At 35.4% G+C, this 14,846-nt stretch overlaps 1 protein-coding gene across 6 annotated transcripts in view; it reads right to left on the bottom strand.

Moving 5' to 3' along the window:
- Positions 1-14,846, bottom strand: part of LOC127498478 (kelch-like protein 29) — a 243,050-nt gene that overhangs the window by 188,632 nt on the left and 39,572 nt on the right. For 4 of the 6 annotated variants that reach the window (XM_051867840.1, XM_051867841.1, XM_051867839.1 and 1 more), the window contains one exon: positions 3,191-3,529. In XM_051867840.1, coding sequence (XP_051723800.1) covers positions 3,191-3,472 — 282 coding nt within the window. In that variant the 5' untranslated portion in view covers positions 3,473-3,529. The other 2 variants (XM_051867837.1, XM_051867836.1) reach the window with 2 other exon arrangements.

Raw genomic sequence — 14,846 nt, 5'->3', positions numbered from 1 at the left:
ATGGTATGACCAATGTACAATTAGAGATTAGACTGTACAGAAACTGAAATCCACATATAACACTAATACACACTAAATACAGTCACGCAATGCTGACGTTGTTAACAATTACAATTTCAGAACAAAGTATAACAAAAATAATAATTTGCACAGTTTGATGTGATATGAGCTAAGCAATCGTTAGATTTAATCACCATTGGTAGCGTGATTTACTGTAATGCTTTTTTTTCTCAGTTGGTCAGAACAGTGGCAGATTTGTTACTAACTTGTTCAGATGACATTTTCCGGTGAAAATTTTTATTTTGGTCATACTTCCAAGACTAAAATCTGTGATTCCAAAGTACCTGTACAGTAGCCACTGGTGCGGTGACTGACAGCCACACATTCTCCTCAAAACATTAGATTCATTCGCACTGAGGATCCCTGCCGATGCACAACCCATGTAAAGATGATAATTCCACAAATAACTGTAATTGGCGACAAAGAGGCTAAACTTACGGACTGCAGCTTTTAAAAAAAAAAGAAAAAGAAAAAAAGTCTAACCCCCACCATAACCATGCCATTTTAACCTGCTTCTACAAGTCTTTGAGCTAGATCTCAGTTATATAAATTAACCCTTGTGAGGTCTTCGTTTGGGAAGTACACTCAGGGTCTTTGGGGTCTCCACAGACCCCAGGCAACAAAATGTAATTTTGTAACAAAATTATTGTTTGTTTGTTTTTGTAAACAAATGTAATTTTACTCTGTTTATTAATGTTTTTACTCCACATCAGTTTTTGGAGGATTTATCATATTTCTTAAATTTATATAAATAAATTTAAAAAATATATTTTTTTAAATAGGTTTTTATACAAAAACAGCTTTTTATGTAAAATTCACTTTATAAAAGACCCACATTTCTAAATTTTATTCATGGGGATAACATGGATAATTTGACATGGTTTAATGTAAGATTTTTGTCTTCAGCCTCCGCATCTGTTTTCAGGCCTTCCCGCTTAGCTCTCTCCAGCACTGGAAAGCTTTTCTAATATTAACGTGGGTCCTAAAGCGCTTGCCCAGTCATAAACCTTCATTACAGTGATATTCTATTGAGCACTTTTGTATTGTGTCTCATCTCTCTTTCTGCAGTCTTTCTTCAAATCTCCCTCTTGCTCGTTCTCTCTCCTCAACCGTCATACGCCCCCTAATGCTGACTGGCTATACGTTTGTTGTTGGTGTCAGCCCGACTAACTTTTAAACAGTGTTTTTGAAATACGGCTTACCCCACCTTTAACAAAGACTGTTTGCGCTGTTCCATCAAAAACCTTTTTCAGTAGTTTATAGAATAGCTACTTACATTAGATACATTAATCAACAGAAATGCCAGACTGTATTTACTTCTTTAAAACATAATTAGCTTGTAGCAAAGTTTCAAAGTAGTTTCACCAACACTTTTTGCATTTTAATAAGTCTGAATGCGACAAATTGACCCTTTTGAGTCCTTTGACAGAATTTATATCTGCCTCACAAGAGCAGCGACTCTTTTTGCAGGATCAAGATAAAAAGGCCACAAAGCCAGTCTTCTCATTGAGATTTGTAACTTAATATGCAGGCAAATTACTGTTCACACCATTGCTGAACCCTGAATACAATCCAAGGATGTGTGAAGCCAATATGCTGATACTTAAAATAATAAAATGCCTAGCTTTTGACATAAAGAAGCCTTTGAATGTGGAATGAAAGGTGCATGGGCATATTGCTTTTGACCCCACACTTTCCCCAGTGTAGACGTCTGTAAATCTAAGATTGCTTTATTCTTTCCCCCCACCCCACTCCGGCCCGCCTGCAATATGAAAGCAGGTAGTGGGAGTTTCTTCTTGACACAGATCAATAAGCAGTCTTGCTATTCGTTATCAGAGATGGCTTGTAGAGATCCGGTGGTGGGGGTGGCTGCAGGGCTTTCATGATGGATGACAGAAAAATTGACCCTAAGATCAGCCACTGCACACGCTTTAATCTCTTTTCTTTCTTTTTTTCCCGCTGAGAGTGGAGACAACAAACACATATGGCACGTAATGATGCCGCAAAGCTCTCAAACTTGATGTGACTATCAACAGACCCTCCAGTGGGTCGATCCATCCACAAAGAAAAACAATGCTAAATGCAAATAGAAAATATAAATTAACAAAAATAAATAGCAAAAATTTTAATGCAAATTAGTAACGCCGGCGTAGTGTAAACGACAGGTTTAACCGCAGCAAAACTTTTGTGTTTTAAAATGAAAATGCACTAGTGTAAATGGGGCCTTATTTCAGCTAGTTGTCTAGGCAAAATTTTGGCAACAATTCTGATTTGTATTTAGTTTAACTTCATGTACTGAAACTGAATCAAAAATGAATACAAAATATATAGACCTATTTAAAACAGAAATAAAACAAAATATAATAAAAATGTCAACAAAATTACTAAAACTTTACACGTTTGTTGGGTTTTGTCTGATCAGTGAGTTACCCCTGTTGGCATCTGTTGGAGTTGGTCAGAGTTTGTTTTCACCTGACTGACCATGTTCAATCAGTGTTTGTCAGTGTCTGTTATTTTTCATAAAATTCTAAATCCAACTGCCAACTTGTTTGTTGGTGTTTGTTGGTGTTTGTCTGTGCGGTGTGAATTGGCCTTAAGACTATAGTTTCAAACTTCAAGGGATAGTTCACCCAAAAATGAAATAAAAATGATTATGTGTGTTAATGAATGTTTATATGTGAATAAAAGCCTAAATTAAATCTGTTCATCATATAAAGTGATCAAGTCTCTTCAGAAAATTTGGACTAAACTGCTCAATTCATATGGATTAGTTTTACGATCCCTTTATGAACTTTTTGAAGCGTCAAAGTGGTAATTCCGTAGACTGTCAATGGAGGGACAGAAATCACTCAGATTTTAATAAAAATATCTTCATTTGTGTTCCAAAGATGAACAAACGTCTTACGAGTTTGGAACAACATGAGGGTGAGTAAATGATGACAGAATTTTCGTTTTTGGATGAATTATCCCTTTAATCACAAAATTGACTACAAAATCAATTAATTACCATTGAATCGTGAACTTATCTCTGTTATGTATTAGAAAAGAAAATGATATGGAATGACATGGAATGACATGAGTGCGAGTAAACGCATCATGAGACAGTGGCCACAGGTGCATTCAGTCCTACCTTAGTAGTGGAGGTCGTACAGGTGGGAGCTAATCGCTTGCAGGTCAGCTCACTATTGGATGTGCTGGTTGTCCCGGAGACTGGAGTGGGCAGCAGCGAGGGGATGATGGGCAGGGGGAGGAGGCCGGGACGGTTGTTGCCGCTGTTGGGAACGGAGGAGGCAGATGTGGAGACACAGTCGTTAACAGTGCCACTGCAGCTGCTGTTGGTGGCACATCGCTCCCTCCTCTCCCACACACCGCGGAAATCCCGCTCAAAATGCTGATGGTACCGTGACATCATGACAGAGCTGATCAGGAGAACGAAAGACACTTCTGCTCACAGGGAGCTAGAGAAAACCTGATGGAGTAGAAGAAACATCTTATTTTAAAATCTCAACTTTTACAAATAAACACCAACAATAAAGATCTATATAGGAAAGGATCGGCAAAATGGAAACCTAGGCTCATTGGAAACATTTTTGCAAAAACATATCTATACATACAAGATACATACATAGATTCAGTACTATGTTATGACCGCAAAACACCTTTATCATAGTACATGATTTGTAAACTAATACATTTTGATGTTTGCGTAACATAACCAGCTCCATATGTTAAATTTTTCTGATGAGGTAAACTTGCTCTGGATCTCACAATGCAACATTGAGTCCCGTTAAACACAAGTCACAATAAAAGAGCTCAAAGTCTTGTAGAACAGAGCTAAAATGACTTTGTTGCTTCAGCAAATTTATTTTTATCTCAAGTTTGCTTTTGTTAACACTATCGGTTAGAGTCAGGTTTAATGTAGGTGGTACATAATTTTCAACCATGATAGAGCATTAACCTTTTAGCGCCATTCACCAGACAATTTTTTTTTTTTCAAAGTGCTGCAATACATACAACAACTGTAATAAAACAGAAAAAAAAAACAATTCAAAATATTAATAAAAACTCTAATAGTACCTAAATAATGACAATAAACAACACTGCTTCACTGCTGATAACACTGCTTCAAAGTCAAAGTTTGCAAAACAATGCTAAATGCAAAATACATATATACATACACATATACATATATATATATGTATATGTGTATGTATATATATATATACACACATTATATATATATATATATACACACACATTATATATATATATATATATATATATTATATATATATATTGCTTATATATTGCTTATAGCGCCTCTTGTGGATGTGTCACCTAAAAAGTGCAGCAAATTGTACCTAGAGTAACGTATTTCAGTTTTTTGCAGAAATGTAGTATTTCCAATGAGTCAAGGTTTCCAAGGTTGTACAATGGATTGCTATGGAGTTTAGATCAATGACTGGCTTATGATCAATTATACGGAAATAAAGCAAATATATTGCCATTTAAAGACACTTTTTGGGTGTTTTTCTATACAAATATTATGTAATTAAGTATGCAATTAACTATGATTATTGAGATTAATTAATCAGCACATCCTATAATTAATCAAGTTAAAATGATTTAACTGACAGTCCTAATTAAAATACTCAATGAGAATTAAAAGGTTTTTTTTTGTTTGTTTTGTTTTTAATAGTTAATGCAATTAATCTTATATTTTGAATCTGCTGAAATCTGAAAGTATTTAAACACTGGATACATTATACTTTACACAGTTCATAAGCATCAAAGAACAATAATATCAGTGCATGTGTTTTACTAGTAAATGATGTTTAATACTTTTTGCTTCAATGACCATTTTCACCATGCAAAGACTGCAAATTACCATTTTATTTGATTTATAAATAAATGAGCAGTTAAGAAGAACTTTCTCCATCATACTGATATTTGTTTGGTTTTCAGTGATATTGTAAAGATTGTAATTTTTAAATAAAAGGTACAAAAGTTGAGATATAATTTAACTTTGTTTCATTTTCATTGTGTGTGTGTGTGTGTGTGTGTGTGTGTGTGTGTGCTTGTTTAACCTGCATTGTGAGGACCAAATGTCCCCACAAGGACAGTAAAACTTGAGATCACCTACACTGTGGGGACCAGCCAGCAGTCCCCACGAGGGAAATGGATTAATAAACATACTAAATGATACTTCTTTGAAAATCTAAAAATGCAAAAAGTTTTCTGTGATGGGTAGGTTTAGGGTAGGGTTAGGGGATAGAATATACAGTTTGTACAGTATAAAAATCATTATGTCAGTGAAGAGTCCCCACAAAGATACCGAAACCTAACATGAGTGTGTGTGGCTGTCAATAAATTAAAATTTTTAATTGTAATTAATTGCACCTTTTTGCATACACCATTTATCTTGTTTAACATGTTCATTTTGTCATTATTTGCTATATCCAGCAAGAGTAAACCATCAGAATGAAAGGTGATTCTCACAAAACTGTATTTTCTGATATATATTTTTTTTCAAGGTAAATTTAGGTGTCTTTCCCAAAAAGGACACTTGGAGACTCCAAAAGGAAACCAAATAACCAAATGATATAAGGAGTCCATATAATTCATAAAATAATGCACACCGAAGCACCTATGAAAAAAAAGAAAACATCACAGATGCTTCTCTGGTGCTACTCTTTGTGCTCACATAATTTTAGCATAAAGGTCTTCAACCCTGTTACTGGGGACCCACTGCAGAGTTTAGCTCCAACCCTAATCAAACACACCTGAAGCAGCTAATCAAGCTCTTCAACATGTTTGAAAATACCAAGCAGGTGAGCTGAAGCAGGTTGGAAATAAACTTTGCAGGACAGTTCGTACCCAGGAACAGGGTTGAAGACCTCTGCGCTATGGTTCTACTGTGATCTTTGTAATGGCCACTTCATCTTTGATCTTTGCTAAAATTGAACAAAAACAGTCAATGTTCCTTCTAAAACGTAAGTGACTTATACAGCCTATTATTATCCACTATCGATCACCACTTACACTAAATGTAATAAAATCAGTCATTCTCATGTTTTGGTGATTCCTAAGTTTTTTTTTTGTTTGTTTTTTTTTTTTGGTATTGACATTCAATCAGGCTCCTTGTCCGGCCGGGCAAGTAAAATTCTCTTGCCCCTTCAAAAAAATCCACTTATCCCGGTCTAATGGACAAGTGTTATTGTCGAGCCCTGACATGTTAAAGCAGCACTATAATCCTGATTTATAATCGAGACATTGTCTGACAAAATCACCATACACATAAGATAAGACATTTGCTGTGATTTTGGCTAATGTTATTATATCATACCTGCAAACTCACAAGAGGTGAAAAAGGTGACGAACTAAATAGTTGTATGGGGGTGTGGGGGCATCCTCCCCCATGAGAATTTTTTTGTGATTTTAACATGTAAACGAAGCATTTTGGTGCACTCTGACAAGAAAATAAATGAAAAAAAAACATCATTTGCTTCAAGAAAAAAAAAAAAAATTCCGCGGTTAAAACACTCATTGAGCGATTACATGAAACATGATACGGATTTCGTTAAGTTGTACTGTAACTTTCAACATACCTTCAGAGGTTGTTGTAACAAGTAAAGTGGAAGAGATGATCGGTTCGTGCGCTCTGCTTGAACTGAGGCGCATGAACGCCAGGAAAGATCGCGACAGAGACGTGACATCTATGATCTCACTCCAGTCTATGGGAAAGTAGCCCATTTTTCGATTGACCCTGCGTTTCATTCAGAAGGGCTCATCCCTATGCCTTCCTTCAAAGGGTTTACCCTCCGGAGTGAGAGCTTCGAAGGGGTTGAAGGGTGTAGGGGTCAAAAAAACTCTTTTTTTTTTGGGAACGCACTTCTGCGTCATCTTAACGAGACAATCAAGGAGGATAGATTGTGCAAGCTGCGCCTTTTGTTTAACGTTAGTTTGTATATTTATTTATTTTTGGTTTATCGCACCATATTGTATATTGTGTCTATATATTTGAAACATTTGAATGGACTGATAAAGGGAGCTGTAAAGTATTTTTGCTGAAGTACAATGTCGTTTTGACCATAATAATGTACTAAATCTAACTCGTATAAATATTACAGTAGTATAGAAAAAAATACTTTACATACATTTATAGGTAAAACCGAACTCCGAGCCTCCTGTACCCATTCTGTGACGACAAACAACTTCCCTGTGCAAAGGATCATGGGGGCCCGAAGTGTCCATCAGTTGTACCCTTCGAAATCCTTCATTCTGAAGGGCCCTTTGAAGTGGCCAGTTTTGAGCACTTCGGTTTGGAACGACCCTTCAATATGGCGGGCATGATTGTTTTCACTCCGAAGTGTCCTTCGGAGGGTGATAAATCCCGTTTGTAACACACCGAAAATGATCACTCAATAGTATCTATTGTATTTGTTCTCTGACAGAGCGCACAGCCTCAATTGAATGTGCTGCGTATCTAAGCCGCTCACTGAACAGAACAGACGCAGAGAGGTGTGCCGGCGGCAGGAAAGCAAGATCTCGCGTTTGTGCGGCAGTACCGGGGAGTCTCGGAAGCTAGATAAGGTTTCAACAAGTCGCTAGATTTGTCACAATGCGCTTTCTTGGAAAAAAAGTCGCTAAGTTGGCCCTTCCGTATGAGAAGCACCCAATTTTACTCATCCAGGTCCCAGCCCACCGCTGTCCAAAACGGTGTTACGGCATTTTGCACCGGCCGGAGACAATTACAAAACTGGTTCCGCGTGTGTATCACACGAGTGTACATATTTTGCGACATCTTAAAGCTTAAGCTTTGAATGTTTAAATTTAGTTTAAGTGGAGCAAGTTGTAACAGTCCGAAAGCACAAGTTTTATTTTTCATTAGTCTATTTATTTTGTACTTTTATAACACAAGATGCTTTTCAGTTTTGTAGCTGATTGTGACCAAATACCTTTTGTTTTTTATTGGCCCTGCAAAAAAATATGACCTATGCAAGAGTGCATTCTGTTTACTGTTTAGTGCTTAATACACTATAGGTGTCACACGTTGGTAGCTGTAGAAAGCGCACAACGCTGGGGATGATGATAGCACTTTAGACTTTAATAACAAACTCTAAAGGATAACGAACACGTTAGACACAAACAATAACCGACAATGAACAGGAAACAGGAAGGAACTTAAATACAGAGATGATGATGATTAAAGACAAACAGCTGTGATGATTAGTGTCCATGGTGACTGATCAGTAGTGGGAATAAAGACAAAGAGACATACGTGATGAAGGTAAACAATCTGAAAGTCCATGAAACTGCAACTAAACTGAACGTGACAATAGGAGGCTGTACTGTAACAACTAGGAGACTAAATGCCGCTAGGTGGAACAAACTGATTTGCAATACTGTCTGTTCAAAATAAAATAAAAGAAACCTAGCATTGTGGATTTGTTCCTTTGTCTGGTAACGCTTTGTTTAGGGTCCAATTCTCACTATGAACTAGTTGCTTATTAGCATGCATATTATTAAGATATTAGCTATTTATTATAAAGCAGTTATAATATGCCTTATTCTGCATGACCATATTCTACATCCCATAATTCTACCCAATACCCAAACTTAACAACTACCTTACTAACTATAAATAAGCAGTAATTAAGGGTTTATTGAGGCAAAAGTCATAGCTAATAGTTAGTTAATAATGAGAATTGGATCCTAAATTAAAGAGTGACCATTTTTCCTACAGTACCAAAATTGCACTGAACCGTGACCTAAAAAAACTGAGGTACGTAACGAACTGACTTCTGCGTACCATTACACCCCTTTTATACATACTGTGACTTCTGTGTACCATTACACCCCTTTTATATTTATATATATATATATATATATACAGTGTATTATACACACACATATATTCAAAATCTTAATGCTCTCAATATTCTAGTCTAATAAATAATGATTAATTATTTTTATTATTATTATTATATTAAAATAAACAAACATCTAACATTTAAATTCTATACAATTGGTCCAAACATTAGGCAGGCTACAAATGTTCAATCTAATACTCATGAATTAGAGATACAATGTCATGATCATTTTATTCAATAAAGGCCAACGATAATGGAAAACAAGGAAAAACTATATGTGACATGGAATCAAATCTTTGAAAATTCCACAAGGCATGCATTTTTCCACAGGCGCTTTAAACTCAAGCTGCAGGATGGATCCAACAGTTCAAACGGCTTGAATAAAACTGGTATGGTTGATCACATCTCTGACATATGGTTAAAAACTTGCAGGAAAAGAAAAACTGTAGGAGTCGTTTCATTTGTATCCTGTACACAAGCTCTAATAATGTGAGATATGTAAATTACAGTATCATTGTGGGCTAAAAAAAACACTGATGCACAAATAGCTTTGATATAATGAAGAGGATGGGTTTAAATATATACAGCAGCTGTGGCATGTTCTGTGTCTTCACACTATGTTTGAAAAACACAAAGCATATCATTAAATACACCATCCTTTTGTTCTCTACTTCAGTCCAACCTCTTCTAAGGATGCCTAATGAGCTATAAACTAATTTCAAATCCATCAAGAAAAGAGAGAGAGAAAATTGCAAGCATTTTATAATATTCTGGCATTCACAAATCACAAAATGAAAAGTTTTCATGCTTATGCTAAGTATTATACAATGATAAATAAAAGAGGACGATCATATAATGAAAAACAGATTAAAATAATAATCCTGCATATATTAAACATTTTAAAAAGACTTCTAATGTGTCTCATTCAATCAGACTTTAGAGCCATAAATGTTCATAGTTGAAAGTATTACAGTCAGTAATCTGCATTTCACCTTTTATTTCTGATTCTTGTCCTTATAAAACCACGCTCTGCTAAACTATACCATTTATGATCTAGATTCAATCTCTCCCGTACGCGCCTCACAGATCAATTTATTCATTCCGCCACTTGAGACGAGATCCTGTCATGTGTGAACAATGCAGCGAGAGCAATATGCCAACATGCGCTACGGCACACCAACACCTGCAAATCAAGGACTTTCAGATGCACTTGGACCCTCAGCTTTCTATCTCTGAACTGAACAATGACTTGATGAGAGTCACTCATTCGCAACAGCAAAAAGTTACAGTTGTGTTGTGTGGTAGTAAAAACACCCCGTTTAGCAGAATTACAGTCACTTCAGGTTGGACTCTTTTTCATTTGAGACCACGATAAAGCACCCAGAAGACTAGCAAATACTGGGAGAAAATGTCCAATCAATTCCAGCATTACAGCAGTGTGATTTACAAGGGCAAACACCGCTTTCAATCTTATCATACAGCTTGAGCATGTCTCCCCATGAATCTCATTTTATGAGAGGAAAACGTGCATAAAAGATCACAGATAAAGGTGAGTGACAGTTTAATTATCTGTTAAAAACCTCATGAAATTTTACGCAATGATTATAATATTAGACTTAAGAAATGAGATGGGATTTCAGGGCTCAGATAAAAATCAGTGACAAACTCTAAACTGTCAAGCAAGTACAGCACAAGAAACGCTAACATTCACAAGAAAGTGCTCCCCAAATCGATTTGTCAACCAATGTCCAAAAAACCCAGACAGCGTCCGGCTAGAGCCAACGGTGCGGAACAAACCAAAAAAAACTAAGCTGACCAACACTCAAAAATGGCCTGACTTTGCCCCGATGGCTGACCGGCAGCTTGGTGTGTCCCGACCTTAAAATGCGTATATGCCAAATATTTACGAGCAGTGTTGGGGGTAATGCATTACAAGTAACTTGAGTTACATAATCAGTAACACATTATTATTTTTTTAATTTACAACAAAACTATTACTTACTAGTAACGAAAGTTACTTTTTCACGTTTATTGACTGACAGCTCTCCTGTCCCCATGTTGAGTGCAGAGGTGTTGTGTGCGCTGTGTAAACATGATGGTTATTGTAGCTCTAAAATAAATGTGAACGTGCATTTACTCATTTCACTTGCAAGAAAACATTCAGTATTCCTCAAAATGAATAAAAACATGCAATCTCAGAATTTTACACAAACCTGTAATAATTAACTAAATTAAATTACACTAATATGCTTTATGTATTTAATCTCACTTTATTACCCAATGTATTTGCTGCTGACCTTCAATGATCTAATACTACCATACTTATCCACTTTATTCCTGACTAGCCTACTGCATTTCGAATTATGGGTTCCACTTCCGGTTTGGGGAACTTCCATTTAAAAAGACTGAAACAAATAGTTTCAAATCATAAGGTTGCCCTACAAATAAAGCTTATCCGTCAGTTTGACTCAATGAGCTGTCAATTTTTCTTTCATGTTTTATTTTTAGACATCATGAGAATAACGTAACGCTTGGTATTTTAACGTAACGTTATAACAAGAATATCTATTGCAAGAGCTCTTTTCAGTCGCTGCTTTCTATTCTCGTGATTATTTTCTTTTGTCCCTTTGCATACCGCTGTAATAGTATGAAAAAGGACAACATATACTGCACATTTGTGGTCTGTTCTCCCGATATAATTTACGATATATCCCATTAATAATTCACTGGAATGCACGAAAAATCTCTCGTTTTTCTCTTCAAAGCCTCACGTCTCTTTCCAGGTTTGTTTTCACAAGTAAATACAATTTATTATCTGTAAAAATGATGGAAATCACTTTGAAATAGTATCACGCAATGCTGAAGTTCATGAACATTTTTTATTAAGGTAACGTATATTACATAATACAGATATATATATCACTATAGTTATATTTAACCTGGCCTTTATTGCTGTGGAAAGAATCACGCTTTTTCATGGCCTGTTGAAACTACCTTGCTGATGCTTTTACACTTCTAAATGTCCTTTTAATGTTCGTTGGTTGAAGGGTGAGTAGAATAATGTCATCTCATTGTACCCAGTTTAAAAAGAAAATATATTATTGCGTTCATAGAGCGACCCTTTCACTGACTGTTTATAGCTTAACGGAAGTTACACCCATAATTCGCGCAAAGCGTCATGGGGCGTAGGAATAAGGTAGATAAGCAAAAATCACTTTAGATTAGATTTAGAAATAAGAGTTTGAACTTACTCCTCCTGTATCCTATTCTTCTTTAATCCAGAATGGCAGCACAGCTGAAAGGTTTGTTTGAGTTGCACCCTCTACTGTACAGGTATAAATATGCATTTCCTTCCTTGTTCATTTCACTTTTCGTGTGAAAGGGCCTTAACATTTGCCAAAAGTAGAACTTTTTTTGTTGTTATTAAAAAACAAACAAGCCTAGGTGAGAAAAAAAACGCAAAAGTAATGTTACATTACTTCTCATAAAAAGTAACTAAGTAATGCAATTAGTTACTTTTTTAGGGATTAACGTAATATTGTAATGCATTACTTTTAAAAGTAACTTTCCCCAACATTGTTTACGAGATGAAACTTGTAACTTGCAAAAGAAAATGGTCTGCAACATTCCAAAATTGTGCCTGCCAGTTTACACCAATGCAACTACATTCGATGGTGTATCATTTCCATAGCAATAACCATTAACTTCAGTGTTTCTGTCAGCTTTCTGTAGCTTTTTTCTTGTTCTTGTTTTTTGTTGGAAAAAAAATATTCTTGTTTGTTGATTGGCTGCAGTTTGTGATAATCTATGTAATGAAAGTTTCAATAGCAAATTTCTAAAGCATTTATTTAACACACATACATTTTTTTTTTTTTTTTTTTTTTAGTTTCCCTGAGAAACTAATGATAATGATAAGGGTATGTCAGATAGAATTTTAAAAACACCTCAACATCACTAATGGCTACAGCACTGTAAATCACCAACAATACTCTGCTTAAAAACTTTGTAAATCAATTTATTACACTTATTGTTGAATCAATTTAATGGATCCTTGCTGAGTTTCTTCCAAAATAAAAAATCTACTGACACCAAACATTTAAATGGTAGTGTAAATATAATAATAGGCTTAAATATGATGAATACAGAATAATAATCAAAATAATATTCAGGGAAGACAATTAGACTACATTTTATTTGACAGGGATCAATAAAGGACATAGATAATTAATGGGTGGGCTAAACTGCAAAAAAAAAAAAAAATGGCTCATTAAGAAATCATCATGAGACATCATAACCTCATTAACATATGACTACCCACATTTACAACACATATACAGTAAATCAGCAACTTGCCCTGACAATGAACTATACCAGCACACAGAGCTAAGCAAATTATAACAGAGCTCATTAGCATATATAGAGTGTACAGTATCAAAACCAGCCTGTTTAATTTTTAATCATATTTCTGACAGTCTCACCCCAATGCTTTTTTTTTTCATTATTGATATACTATTATTTGTTTTTTATTAATATTCGGAATTAGTTTTTATATATTTTCCATCATTTGTATTAGGTTTATATATACATTTTTATTTCAGTTTTAGTCTTAGTTACTTTTGTACTTCAAGTAACACTAAACAAAAATGAGAAATGTTGTCTTAATGATATTTTATATCATGTAACAAATGTTTTTATGGCTAAGTTTTAGTTAACAATAATAACCCTGCTTCACCATTTTATACAAATACTTCCTTAATATTTCCAACACAAGCATATTTGTAAACATTACAAAGTTTAATTCATGATGCAGGACCCGAATGATCCAGGAAATCTTACAATGCAAAAACAAATCAAATTAAAACAAGTAATTTATTTTCCTCTCTTCTGTCAACTATGATGCCCAAAGGCTTAAAAATATAGAAAATCACTGAAAAAAAACAACAAGTAACAAGAAGCACAAAACCCACGCAAAGCAAAGCCAGGCAGAACACATGGTTTGAAATTTAGCTGTGCTGAAATGCGATCAGGGGTGTGTGACGGGCTTATGATGCCCCTAGTAATGGGGAAACAAGCAGAAAATGTATTCATAAGGGTTAAGCCTCTTTGCTAAAACACAACTCCTGCTGCTTCACGCTGTAAAGAGCTCCATCAGAGGAGCGTCCGCGACAGCGCCGTACTGCTTTATCTGCGGTGGGCGGCATTGCTCTCCTGTCTTTAGCTATGCTTCACTAGTAATGCGTGACTGCCACATGACCGCAAACAGGAACTACCAGCAGCAGCATACCAGAAGACACCAGAGACATTCATGTTGCACTTAGGTTGACCTCGGATCTCACATCGTCCCAAACATTCCCTCTGAGCATCTCGGAGTGAGACTTCTGCCTGCCACATCAATTACGTCCATCTGTTGAGCTTTGTTTTGCTTTTATTTTCATGGTCGCACTGAAGAAGGACCTAATGACATACCTTCCGTTTCAGTGGTTTAAAGTTAAAGAGACAGTGCATTATGACATTATTTACTCATCTCGATTTACTTAAAAACCTGCATGGCTTTCTTGCATTGAAATTAACTGAAAACTCTTTTCTATGCAGTTACTTTGAATGGGCACTGAGAAGCTTGAAAGCATTAAAACAGACACAAATGTAACAAATACATTTGACATAAATATTAAGTTATATGATAACTTTGTGTGAGAAACGGCCAAATTTACTTTTACTAAAGATCTTGACATGTGCATTTGCTTTAATTTGAGTTTTAATGAAAAATATATGTCCAATTCATGAACTGATTAGATCTGTTCAATGAATTAGTTGATCCAGTTCACCAAACTGACCCGAATGATTCGTTCACAAGTTTGTCTCCTATTTGATGAAGTATGCATCATTGATTCTGTTATTTTCCTGTTTTATACT

Source organism: Ctenopharyngodon idella, chromosome 17 (genome assembly GCF_019924925.1).
Source record: "Ctenopharyngodon idella isolate HZGC_01 chromosome 17, HZGC01, whole genome shotgun sequence".
In the NCBI taxonomy this organism is placed as follows: Eukaryota; Metazoa; Chordata; class Actinopteri; order Cypriniformes; family Xenocyprididae; genus Ctenopharyngodon; species Ctenopharyngodon idella.
This window is presented reverse-complemented; position numbering and strand designations above follow the sequence as displayed.